We start from the raw sequence: 14,198 nt of genomic DNA on the forward strand, positions 1-14,198 counted from the left end.
GACCAATTTTCATTAATCTTGACAGGAATATCACATCAGAGGCTGATATACCTTAGCAGTGTTTAATTCCCTCAGATAAAAGTGTGCCACTACCACCATGCAATTAAATATAATAAGATCTAGTATGGTAAGTCCCAGGTAACAGAACCTACAGGTTCAACACCGCTATTACCACAGAATACAATCAGTGCCAGTTCCATTAACCACCCTTCTCACACTATATTTCCCCCAAATCTACCTCAGTACCATCCTTTCCATTTTCTTGTCTACTTACAAAATGTGAAATAACTTAGGGGTCACGTAAAATCTATATTTATACATCAATTTTATAAAAAGGTAAAGCTATCCCTGTAACAGGCTGCGAAGACCCATTGGGTTGAGATGTTGAGGCTCCCACATTTTCTCTAGACAATCAGCTCGCAGAAGGTGGTATGGTTATCAACCTTATGCACTGGCCACCCTTTAACCACGGAAGATTCTTGGTACTCATTTCTGTTAGAGGCTGAGTCAACCCCAGGGACATAGTGCGGCTGGAAGGATTAGGTAAACTGGGGGGGGGGAATCCACCTCATCGGGACTTGGAACACATGGCCTTCTGGCTTGTAGCATAGTGCCTCAACCAACTATGTTACCGCGTGCCTCTCATCAATTTTATAAAAAAAACTTAAGTGACTACTTTTCTTTTAAAGTCCTACAGCCTGTAATGGTAACCACAATTTGTAACACTGTTGTGGAGATACGATACAAAATTCAGCACCCTGTTACTTACCGAGCCATTCTACCATGTCCTTGATGCCCAAGAAGAACTTCTCCTCCTCTTTCTCTGGATTAGTATCATCGTATCTCAGGAAACAGATGCCATCATGTGCTGCAGCATATCCAAAGTTAATATTTATAGCTTTAGCATGTCCAATGTGTAAAATTCCATTTGGTTCTGGTGGAAATCTTGTTCTTACCTATGTCAAGAACGACAATCATGTAGATCTCATCTCATCCTACTGCAGAGTGGTAACAATGCATCAGAATTTCTGTGATATTCCTTAGTACAGAAACAATGTGCTGATATGCAGCCAATGGCTTCTATGACATCTACCTGTGCTGCTGTAAGATTTTTCTGACTTTTAAAATTTATACAGGGTGTTTCACGACTTTAGGGCATAATTGCAGGAGGTGATTTCCTAGGTCTTTGTGATCAAAAAAGTTCATATAAACATGTGTCCGATTTTGGATGGTTACGGAGTTATGACCGGTTTAAATTCAGATTAGAAGGTAACGATTACTGACAATAAATGGAACAAAACAATAAACCAGCATAATACATGATACATTTAAAGTATGAATGTAAAGTTAACTTCGTGAAATNGTTAAAAATAGCGACCCGCCAGCTGACAGACACGGTTCACATGAGGGCGTGTACGGGAATGAAAAAACGGTCATAACTCCGTAACTGTCCAAAATCGGACAAATGTTTATATGAACTTTTTTGATCAGAAAGACCTAGGAAATCACCTCCTGCAGTTATGCCCTAAAGTCGTGAAACACCCTCTAGTCCCGGAAATTTTCACCTACATAGGTTATTTGTAACCACGAGAAACTGCATACAGTTTCTACAACTTGAGCTTGACATTGGATCTAGGTTCAAAAGAAGTGTGTTATGACAGCCATGTAGGGAGTGATAACACTCCTTTACGTTGTCGTGTGTTGCCTATGTAACGTGACAAGTAAATTCATGTGGGTCTCGGATTTGGCTAAGACATTTATTGGACAATCTCTTTTACACTCGCAAGTACAATTACTCCCAACTTCACTATCACAATTACTTGTACTGCTGATCTCTGTGAAGTGTCTTCTGTCCTTTGTAGGATGCAAGCTTGCTTCTGCTCTAGTCAGAGCTACACTAAAAACTGACTGGTCTCGTCGAAGCTGGACTTTTATAACGTGCACTTGGACTGACTAGTGAACATTTTGTTCAAGGGTTCCGTTTTATCCACTGGCAATATTCGTTTCCATGGATATCCTTTCATTTCTGGGGAAACACATTTGTTGCTTAAGCTATTCCTATGCAACGGTCTACTGGTATTGCGTTTCCATTGAAGTACATATTCTTATCGCAGTCATTGCTTATCAATGGATGTGTCTTCTGTCCTTTTTCGTGGCATGCCACAATATGAATGCTTCTATTGTACACTCACCTTTGCTCTACAAATGTGCATCACAAAACTCAACGTAGCAGCCAAGGCAAGTGCTAGCAAGAAGCAATCAGCTGCATTGCATGAAGAAGTAGAAGTGGGAGAATATTTACTTCTAAGTAAATCGAAAGGAAATTTATTAGATTTGGAATTTGACACTGACAATGAATTGGATGACTGTGCTCTTCTTGATGATGTGGTAACTTATGGCAGTGATGAAGATGACATTATTATTCATGACTTTGCTTGGGAAACCATGGAAAATTCTAAGGGACAAAGGGAAAATTACACAGGCAGTGTTGAACCTCAAGGGGCTGCAAAACATTTGACATTTTTTAATTCTTCCTCAGCAGATAACTACATGGACATGACTGTCAAAGAAACAACTAGCAACACAGAGCAGTTTCTATGTCAGCGTGAATTATCAATCAGGTGCCTGATATGGCATGGAAAACTATAAGAAGCACAATTAGCAGAGGAAATCAGGTGACGTGCCAATTCTTTCTAGCATGTCACAGCAAAGTTTGTGGAAGCTACTTGGTCACTCAGTTTTAGTGCATGAATTATCTGAAACTTGTACTCTCTTAGGCGGAGCCTTTTGTGTACCACATTGTGTACTGTTGAACATATAATTTGTATGTAACTGGAAGCTAGCAGCATGAACTGATTTGTGCAGACTTCACTGGAATGCCTCTCTAATGCAATGGACATTTTCTTCAGAGATCCAAGTCCTTCCAGGAGATTTTACACACTTTCTTCAGAGATCCAAGTCCTTCCAGGAGATTTTACACACAACAGACTACCTGTAGTCCTGAGTTTAAAGCCCCAGAACCAAATGCTTTTCTGTGTAGGAGGTTGATGTCCACACTGCGTTCTAAAACAATGCTGAGCAGCTGTAAGAGACTGCAACTCTGCTAGCCACAAAAGGCATCGAACCGTTCCTGTGGTGTGGACATCATTACTGAGCTTGCCAACGGTCACAAGCTGGCACACGTGCATAAGCCAGGCATGAAAAAAAAATACTTTCACTCTTCCTTTCCGATGATATAAAATGGATACGTGTTTGACAGTTTTCAAGATACAATTCGTTTTATTTTGGATACCTTTCATCCAGACATCCTGTACCTATCATAGGAATGGAACTCCACTTAGGCTAACAAAGGTGAAGTGTACTAGATCCTACTATGTCAAGCGTGGCAAAAAGCTAACGAGAAGTCTACCACCTCCTTTATATAATCCGTTCGTATGTCACGTCTCACATCAGAATCCAATACCTCCTACATGTGAGAATTTTCTCATTTGATGTTAACTGGCATGTTTATAGCCTATTCTTTTAAATATAAAACAGTCTGCTTGTGTGTCATTTTTTGCATAAATGAGTGTGTTTGTAATGTTACCTGTCCTCTGGTGAGCTTCAAGTGTTCCTGCAAGAGCTTCATGGTGTTCGGAGTTACTACATAACCATCTGTTTTATAATTCTCACCTGGTTTATGAAAATGTATTTTGGTTTTCATAATTTCACTTATAGACATGTGAGCAGGGGCAATTTTACCTGAAAACAAGAAATTAAATGCACTGATTTTATACCTGACTCTCATTTGCTTCTCTAGTTACCTAACAAAACCTGGGAACATTAGAGATTCACATGTAAAATTTTCCAGTGCTTCATTTCCTAAATGGCATGACAAATATAAAAGAGCACCCTTCAACAGTATATTACAAAAAATAAAGCAAGGTTTTAAAACTTAACACAGTAAGTTGCAAAAAATGTGTAACTTTAATGTCATAGGCATACAAGAGGTCAGATGGGACAAGGATGGCTCTGAATTAGGAAATGATTAAACATCCTCCTACTGAACTGGGAATACTAATCACCCTTTTTGGACAAGCTGTTCTGTACATATGAGAATCATATCAGCAGTTGAGAAGATGGTAGAGGTTCTTAGTTATGGGATGCTGTATATGACACTAAGAAACCTTTGGTATGATGACACTCTTCTGAATGTGAATGCCCTAACTGAAGATCAAAGTGATGGCATAGCAAGTGTCACGTAACTTTGAACAAGGCCAAGAGTAATCTTGAATGCGCAGAAGAAAAATTTCAGACAAGGGGAGTGGAGGGTGTGAGAAGTGATAGGCGGCCAGTGGAAGAACGGGTGTTAAGAAACTCCTCTCACAACAAGCTATGGGCGGGATTTGACTAGGAATGAGGGGCCTTGTTCGAAGTTACATGACACTGTCTATATAAAGGGCAACTCTTATGAGGAACTACACCATATATTCAATCAGTTCCATAAGTACTATTCCGTATTGAGGGGGTGGGTTTCCCCATGCACTTAGACCAATTACTGGTCCATTGTGCGTCCCCCTTTAATTTCTACTGTCTCCATACCCTACCAGTACTGGTGCTTACTATCAGCCCCTTTCTGCCAGCGAGGTTCCAACCTCTTACTGGCAGTGGTATCTAATAGTTAGTCCCTTTCTGTCAGCGAGGTCGTCCCTCCTCTGGCAGGGGTTCCTAGTCCTTTTCTGCCAGCAAGGTTTCTACCCTCTACTTGGCAGTGGTATCTAATACTTTAGTCCCTTTCTGTCAGAGAGGTCCCCCCTCCTCTGGCAGTGGTACCTGATACTTCCCCCATCTACCAGAGGAATTGGAAACTAGTTGGGCGGGAAACTTGNGGGAACGTTACCTCTAGACTACGGAGGCCACTTCCATAAGTACTAAACAAAGGTATGGAATCTGATGTAAGAGATCAACCACTGTTCAGGTAATTAGAAAGAGTCACATACTGGATAAAAAAAATGGGAATACAATGACACAGTACATCAACTATTTATAGACTTCATTAAAGCCCATGATTCAGTTAGGAAGGAAGTACATCTCACTGCATTTGGAATACCCATGAAAACTAGTTGGGCTATTAAAATGGGTTGCCATACCATCATGGCTTTAATATATTAGACGCCTGTAAGCACGCCGGTCTAGAAGCAAACACAGCAGGCACCGGATCTGAAGGCAACTTCATAACATGAAGACAGCTGATAAACCTTTGGGTTCTAGAAAGGATACAGAATTCTTTTGACTGATTGCCTATTATGCTTCTCAAGAACTTTCATCTATGAAGTAAGCTTTGTTCTCTTTCAATAACTGGATAAAAAAAAAGACATTTATTTTCACCAAAATATATGAGAAAAATGTTTGCACATGCTGTCCAAATAGAGCATTCACTAATGTTGCACATCACTTATCACTCCTTATTCACTGCCTCACATGCAAACTTGTGTTAAAATCTTAAAATTCATCCTTTTGAATTACACATTATTTTTCACATCACTAGTGCAATATTTTTTTTTTGGCTAATGGGGTGGGACTAAGTCCCTTGTACTGCGGCCACTTCTGGCCTATTGTACCAGCCCCAAATGATAGGTGAGGGTGATTGTGGAGCAATTGGTGGAATGAAGATTGGCAGGGGAAACCGAAGTACTTGGAGAAAACCTGCCCCAGAGCCACTTTCTCCATCACAAATCCCACTTAACCAGACCCAGGATTGAACCTGGGCCACCACAGTGGGAAGCCAGCGACTAACCGCTTGAGCTTTGGTGCGGCCTTAGTGCAATATATGTTTTGACTGACATGGGCATCATCAAGCGATTAAAAAATTGCTGTTGAAATTGCTGCACTTTCGTCAATGAATACAATTCCAAAGTATGTCCTTGAAACAAAACATACCAACCAACATGAGCAAAATACAACAAATACTAGCTAATCTGGATTAACTGGGGAGAGAGAGGCCATCTGGATTAATGAAGCACAAGGGCCCTAAAAGACCCCCCCCCCAAAAAAGAACAGAAAACGAATAAATCTAAATTTTAATATAAGTAGTCCTGATAAAAATAAATAAAAAATATCTCTGCAGCCATTTCTTCCTCTGTCTGAAGTTTAAATCCAGAGTTTCCTTCATCCAGCCAAAGCCAGTCTTTGATATTTTCTTGTGTGATTTCAGGCTCCCCAACTGCCCTCAACATAGTATGGAAGTCCTTTTGCTCTAATCCCTCTTGTTCCTAAATTCCACGTGTCTTTTAAAGTATGTACTCAACTATGATCAGAATTTTTCATATTATGATCCGGATTATCAGGATTACTTGTAACCAGATTTGCAATGCTGATCCACAATACCAGAAAATTAAATAGGCCACTTTCACATACAGTGTAAAAGAAACTAGGAAAATCACAGAGCTTTTTAAAGAAGTACAAAAAATGCTTTCTCAACACAAAACACAACATAATAAAACCTCATTTACAGGTGGATAAGTATGAAAAAGCGGCATTTACCTAATGAAATACATGGAATGCCCACTAAAATATGTGGAACAAACAGAACGAAATTTTCACATGAGATACAAAGAGCATATAGAGGCAATTTGGAAATATAACAGAAGTTTGGGATATTCGGACCAAGAACTCAACATGAGACATGCATACAGGAGTATAATGCTATGGGCATTATAAAATCAGAGAAAAAAGGAAGAAACCTAAACACATTGAAAATATACTACATATATAAAATCAGCAAAACGGATTACCTATGAATGACACATAATCTGGTATTTTAAACTTCAGGCACTAAAGAACAGATAGAAGCTCACATACTCCATCTACCCTATATAAGAAAGAAGCAACTCCCCACTCACAACAACTGCACATGACATGCAAGATGAATCACCCAGTGCTACAGTAAGTACACATCCAACTACATTATAGGAAACACCAATGTACTCCATACATGAAATGGTAACATAATTACCATTACATATTACAGATTTACAAGAATACATATATATATAAGTACATAAAAAGGGCACTCTTTTGAACTGTATTTCTGACAGAAGTGAAGCAGTTTTTAACAGCAATCTTCGAAGCACCATAATATGACCATATGAGTTGAAACACAGTGCACGAGAGACGTGAAAACATAATTTAAAATTCAGAAACGTGAATTTTAAGATTTTGACACAAGTTTGCATGTGAGATGGTGAATAAGCAGTGATAAAATCATTCAATACTGAATCAAATTCTACTGTAGCATATGAGTATTTCATAGCTTTGCAACGAATGCATATCCTTCCTTTCACATAAAACTTTCCATCTGAACAGATCATGCAGGTTAATCTATAACACACATAAACATATTTATTTAATGAAGATGTTAATACCTCAGAATACAAAGTTGAAAGCAATAATTATTGGATAATGAATTGGAAATGATGTGGAAGAATGCTGTGGTGGTCAGTTTATGATACTATCCTGGCAAGATAGACTGAGAAAAGCCATGAAAACCTATATGCATAGCTGGTCTCTGGGCTAAGGTCTGAACCTGAGATGTCATGAATATAAAGCAGAAATATATTACATTTTAGCATCCTGTTGCACTATACACTTCTATATGTAATAATACAAATGCCATCGTGAATGCAACAATATATTTGGTTGTAGTTCATTGTCTTTTCTTCCTCTACACTACATGTTTCGGCTGCAACCGGCCATCATCAGGTGATACAGAGTGGGTATCCCTGTGATTTAAAACTTTAAATTTTGAATTTTAAAAGTTATAAAATTTTAAATTTGAATTCTAAAATCAAATTGACGAGCATATGTTGGCGAGATTTTAAACAAAACTGAGAGGCTGGTGTTTTAGATTTTAGATTGTGTGCAGTGTGACAGCTATGTAGTGAAAAATACACCTGATGATGGTTGGTTGCAGCCGAAACATGTAGTGTAGAGAAAGAAAAGACAAAGAACTACAACCGAATAAATTGTTGCATTCACGACAGCATTTGTATTATTACATATAAAGCAGAAGTACCCATTCATCCATTATGTTTGATTTTTCAACTTATCAATGAATAACATTCATCTCCTGTTTGAGAAATGTCTGTACTGATGATACCATCGGCTCTTATTTTTGTTCTGCTGTACGTAACAATACTCTCAAAATGGATTTTCTTCCTTGCCCCCATAATATAATTTACCATCCCACCACATATTTTCCCAAAATATCAAACATCACTCACTATACCTTTTCTACTTATCTGAAATAAGTACCCAATTGCAACAAGGAAGCAATGGCCTATACTTCATTTCACTTACCATCAATGACCGCAATGGGTTCAACATCCTTTGTCAACTCTGTTGAGTCCCCATCAGGCTTGCTAGCTTTAACCTTCTTAGTTTGTTTTATCTGAGATGAGAAGTCAGACTCAGTTTTGGGGCCTAGTAAATCTAACACCTGCAAATCCACTTCATTTTTAATTGCTTTCCCATCAGCCCATTTCAGCTCCTGTCGAACTTCCCGCATGATAACTCCCACATTAAACTGGTACCTGAGAAATAAAAAAATCATAATAAAGTAAAAAAAATCTATTAGAAAATCAAATAAACTTATTACTGTCACAAGAAACTGTTCAGTACAGCATAGCGATGTATTCTTTGCACAAAATCAATGCATATAAAAACAAGGTAAAGCTATCCTTGTAACAGGCCATGAGGGGCCATAGGGTTGTGAGAGGTCGAAGCTCCCACATTTTCTAGACAATTAGCCCACACACGGCAGTGAGGCTGTCAACCTTACGTGCCAGCCGCCCTTTAACCCCAGGAAGATTCCTGGTACTCATTTCTGTTAGACGCTGAGTCGACCCCAAACCTACAGAGCAGCTAGAAGGATTATGTCAACTGAAAAATCCAATGACCTCATTGGGAATCAAACTACTGGCCTTTCAGCTTCTAGCACAGTGCTCCAACCAACTATGCTACTGCCTGCCAGCAATGAAGGCATATGGGGAGGACTGTGTCCATCTACCTGTCTGTATATCTCATCTATAAAACTACTTTGAAAAGATTGCAACTAAATTCAATATTGGAATTCTACAATAAACTTTGAAGGGTAAGTTATCTTTGGTCTGTGTGACTATTGTAACCCTTACTTTACATAAAATCTAATCAAACTATGTAGGTCTACATCAATTTTCATTCAAAAAATATTTATATGTAACATAAAACAGACGTATAAATTTTACCAGATTTTTTTTCAGTAAAGAGTATATTTATGAAAGTACATGGTGAAATAATTTGTTACTCTGTACACTGTAATACCTATAGTGCAATAAATTTGCAGCAACAGGTATGTATCTGTATTAAATTAATGCTGACACCAATTACGTAGGAAAAACAGAAGACATGTGTTTAGAAAATATGTGCACTCCATTCATGTTCTGTACTAAACACAAATTTTTAAACTACTACATGTGGGCCGGGACTGGCCACAGAATGCAAAGGAAGCGGGCACCTTACACCAAGGAACTCTGGATGGAGATTTCAGTGTACAGTGTACATTTGTGAAGACAATAAAAATTTACCATAATCAATGCAAATACGTTACATTATTTGTAGTTACTGTCATTTCCCCATTTAATGTTTTTCTGAAGACAATGAATTTGAACACTAAATTGAGAAAACCTTAAATGCAGGAAATGTAATGCTGAAATAATGGAGCTAGGACCAGAACAAATTTGTCAGTTCATTTAAAGGTTATCAGTTCACAAACACACACATTTCCCATATAACAAATCTGGTTGCTGCTGGACGTTCTTAGACAGTTGCATCCATGCATTAAGTATACACAACATTATGTAAGATCATGAAGGATGCATCATGTGGTACTAAAGGTGATAAAGAAAAAAAGTTTTATCATGACAAGATGTGACTAGGCATCCTGCCAGGATGATCTCTCTCACTGAAGATGCCAACTGCATAAGTATGATTTAGGTAGGAAATATATTTTCTGTTTCTGATACTGCTACAACCCAGGCACAGCCTATTAATTATAAAACTAAATATTATATCACTTTCTGAAATCCTTTGTTACCTCATCTCTGTTAGGTCCAAAAACGGTCCTCAGCACATTGTTCTTGAACACCCAAAATCTATGCTCTCCCACCAGTAAGCATAAGCCCACAACTCTCATTATTAACATGGTAATTACTTATTGTATATGGTGTTATTTTCTGAAACCTGAACAATTAATCATAAGCATCACTAGTTCATAATTAAGACATAATTTCATCCATTTGTCAACTGTTAATGTATCAGTAGGCCTATGTAAAACGGCCTTCTACTGTACACTGCGTAGACTGGTGGTCTGAGTATACCTTTTATCCAGTAATTCATCTTTGTGTTTCTTTATTAATTTTTCCACAACATGTTCAATTTCCTCGGGACTGACAGTAATACCAACTCCACATGCAGTTTCAAACTCTTTTATATTAAGATCCCCCTTCAAATGCGATAACAAGTAATCCAAGGCAGCTGTAAATCAGATAGAACATGCAACATAAATTAATATTTTTAATCTTTCCACCAAGCAGGAGATACTTTTCAAGCATGGATACTTTTGTTTCTGATTGTGCATATCTTCCCTGATAATTTGTGACTGAAAAGAAAATGGCTGATTTTACAAAGGGGCAAATCTGGGTGCCACAAAAACTGGTGATTAATATGACCTATGATATGCGTATGATCCAGCAGTATTTGAAGGAAAATAATGCATTCAAAAGGCACAAGAAATTCCATGCAATAAAGTCAAATATAACTCAACTCTCCTTGTCAAACGAAGAGCCTGCAGCTTCACTAACCTCATAAATTTTGATACTGAGATGTTTATGCTTTTTAAGGTTCTGCTGCAACTTGCTGATTCCTTGTATCAACACCCAATATTGTATGCTTCTAAATGGCACTGGCTGACAGTTATGTTTGTCACATGCAGTGCCAGCTGTCTGCTTTGTGGATGAATAACCACATGATTCTGCCTGCAACTAAGCATTCTTGTATACACTCTAAAGGCTGCAAGCTTGCAACTGCATGCTTCAACACTTAAGAGTTGATATCAAAAGAGCAAGTGTTACAGTTTTTTCTGCTTGAGCTGTGGCTTGCTGTCACAAACAGGCAGGCCCCGGGAACTTTAAATAATGGTGGAACCATACACTCTTTGAAATTCAGTTACTTTATCCACTGCCAAATATTGAGCGGTCCTGTAAAATTTACCAAAAGAATCATTTAACCTTTCAAAATGTATTCTTAATTTCCATAGTCTGAGGTACATTTCATCAGAAATATAAAGTTCTTTGCTCTGATCTGACAAGAAGCATAATACATGAAGGTATCTGTCATACTTTATGGTGTTACTACGAGTAAAAATGTTCAGGTGTATACAAAGTCCTTCATATTGTCCCTTATGTCACATTAAATTTGGAGTACCCAAAAACAGGCAGACCCTATCTTGATGGCAAGGGGTAAAATGAGGATTTCCCTTCATTCCTCAAGCCCAAAGGCTGTCATAACACAGGTCTATCTGTTCCAGCAACACACAGATACCTCTATGAAAAGAGATATGGTCCACAGGGACAAGCTACTAACAAGTGCTGTCAGGCTACTAAAGGCCCTGACCCCCCTCCCCCAACTTAACTGAAACAAAAATATAATGAGGTAAGACAAAACAGACTCCATTAAGGAATGCCCAAATGCACTTCAGGGAACTGACAAAGGATTAAAAATTACATACTGTGACATGACAGCTCCAAGCAAGAACTGTGGAACCAAAAGAGACAGCTGCTGCTAGACAATGGCACAGTAAACATGCCATGACATACTGCTGCTATTGCTATGCACAACAAACACGCAACAACAGAAGAACTGTTGGAGGTGGTGTACTCTGTTGGGTACATGCAGAGACTATATAATGAGATCTAATTTGGGAGGAAATAATACAAATCTTGGCCATGAATCTTGATGAGACTTGAACCCAGGAATGACTGTGCTGGTGAAGGCCAGCAGCAATTTAACTGACTAACAGATCATTCAGCAGTTGAGAAAGTGAAGACACACTTAGAGTTACCATCTTGTGCTAGATGTGAGAAGATCACCCACCAGCAAAGAGAGAAATCATTAAATACAGAAACTGAGGAATCGACACTGCTGTGAATAAGTGATCAGGCAGCGCATAGTGAAGATAAGACTTACTGCATGCTACATGGAACTGTAAAGTGTGTGAGTTAGTGGAACGGTCATACTTATTTGTAGTATGATTTTAAAGGCTGATCACAGTGGCTGCACAATCTAGATATGAACTATCTTTATCTGCTGAATCATTAGGGTTGTGGTTTGAATCCCACCTGAGGCATATATATCTGTCTCTTTATTCTGTTCGTGTTGTCCTGTGTAGGCATTGGCCTTGTGGTGGGCTGATCCCCAGCCCAAGGAGTTTTACTGGCTATCTATATGATTAAGAAACTCTAAAACTGAGGGAAAGCTTCATCATAAACTGCAGCGCCCACAGGTTGTTGTTATGAGTTTAAAGGTCCAATACACCCAATTACCAATCCAAACCCCATGCTTAGTCACTAAATATGTGATAATATGATAATACTTTTAGGAACCAAATGGACAATATGGGCTAAACACTGCCTGCAATGTTTAAGATACTTAAACACACTGCATCGGCACATTCACATTAAATGGCGTCTGGATGTAACGAAATCGAATGGCATAAGAAAGAGTAATAAACAAAATAATGAACAGAGACTCTCTCTCATATTTTAAAATAAGACAAAACTGATTTAAAGATTTCTGATACAAAGATACCAGTAGAAATTTGTAAAATTATTTAACTGGAAAAGGCTGTAAACCTGAATACTTACCATCAATTTGCTGCTGTGAATTAATCTTGTTTGCAACTATGTATTCTACTACCACAGGAATGAAATGGTGGATCTGAACTTTAATTTTAGCTGCTAAGTGGTACAACAACATCCCAATTTCTTGCAGTGTGCCACCATTTCTAACAGCCTGTGATAAGACAACAAAAAAAGGCAGTTTCATGCACGTCATGAACAAACATGTGAAGAGTAAAGGGATAAATTCTTAGTCTGCAAACAATCTGTGCTTTCTGTAAGTGTTCAGTGTTTCTATGTATTTCCTGAATGTGACACACTGTTGCTTGACTTGTCTCACACTCTGCTTGTAAGGACACCTGGAATATATTTCACAACCTGCTTACAAGGCTGTATGGAATGTATTTGTATATACTGTCACATGTAGGATCGTATGTGTGACAAAATGACGGGTTCTAGCTTGGATGATTGGATTTATTAGCACTTTGGTTATACACTCTCTCACTTAATCACATTTAAATGCATGCAATACAGTGCTATCACTGATTTACACACTTTCCAGTTCACTGTTGCACATGCACTAGGATTCTGTCTTCCAATCGTCATCTCCTAGCAACGGATGTCAACACAGCATCTATCACTTCTGATCACTACAAATATTACACATAAAACCTTCCAATCACACTTTATAACCTCACAGGTCGACCTCCTCTATTCTACTGCAGTCCTGGTTCCAATTCACATACTTCTGCTGTTACTATTTCTCTCTCGTAACTAACTCCAAGAGCCACAATACATTAACAATAATCAGTTACTAATTATCCAAGTGTGTAACATAAATCAAAATTAAAATAATTAAACTCTGAACATGATTTGCTACTAATAATAAATATGTATTATTATGTTAAATATAAGTTCTGATAATAATACACAAGGCCAATTACAGTGGCCACTTGGTCTAAGGCATGAACTGTCTTTGCTTGCTTGGGTGCTGGGATTATGCGTTCAAATCCCACTCAAGACACGTATGTTTGTGTGTGTCTGTCTCTTTATTATGTGTTTGTGTTGTTCTGTGTGTAGGTAGTGGCCTGGCAACAGGCTGATCACTCGTCCAAGGAATCCTATCGTCTGTAAAAAAAAAGATTACAATACTGAAGAAGAAGCCAGGGCCCAACAAAGGGATGTAGAGCCACTGATGTACGGATGGACAAATGAATGAACGAAGGAATATTAATAATAATAATAATATTAATATTCATAATAATTCAATTCAATTCAATTCAATTC

The 14,198-nt window shown here is 38.2% G+C and overlaps 1 protein-coding gene across 1 annotated transcript in view; it reads right to left on the reverse strand.

Moving 5' to 3' along the window:
• The window catches only part of LOC111863115 (probable glutamine--tRNA ligase), a gene marked incomplete in the record, with an annotated part of 59,579 nt that overhangs the window by 36,646 nt on the left and 8,735 nt on the right, over nt 1-14,198 (reverse strand). The window contains 5 exon segments of the mRNA XM_033750927.1: nt 772-956; nt 3,587-3,741; nt 8,338-8,570; nt 10,395-10,551; nt 12,939-13,086. Of these exon segments, the coding sequence (XP_033606818.1) occupies nt 772-956; nt 3,587-3,741; nt 8,338-8,570; nt 10,395-10,551; nt 12,939-13,086 (878 nt within the window).

Source organism: Cryptotermes secundus, unplaced genomic scaffold (genome assembly GCF_002891405.2).
Source record: "Cryptotermes secundus unplaced genomic scaffold, Csec_1.0 scaffold3219, whole genome shotgun sequence".
NCBI classification, from domain to species: Eukaryota; Metazoa; Arthropoda; class Insecta; order Blattodea; family Kalotermitidae; genus Cryptotermes; species Cryptotermes secundus.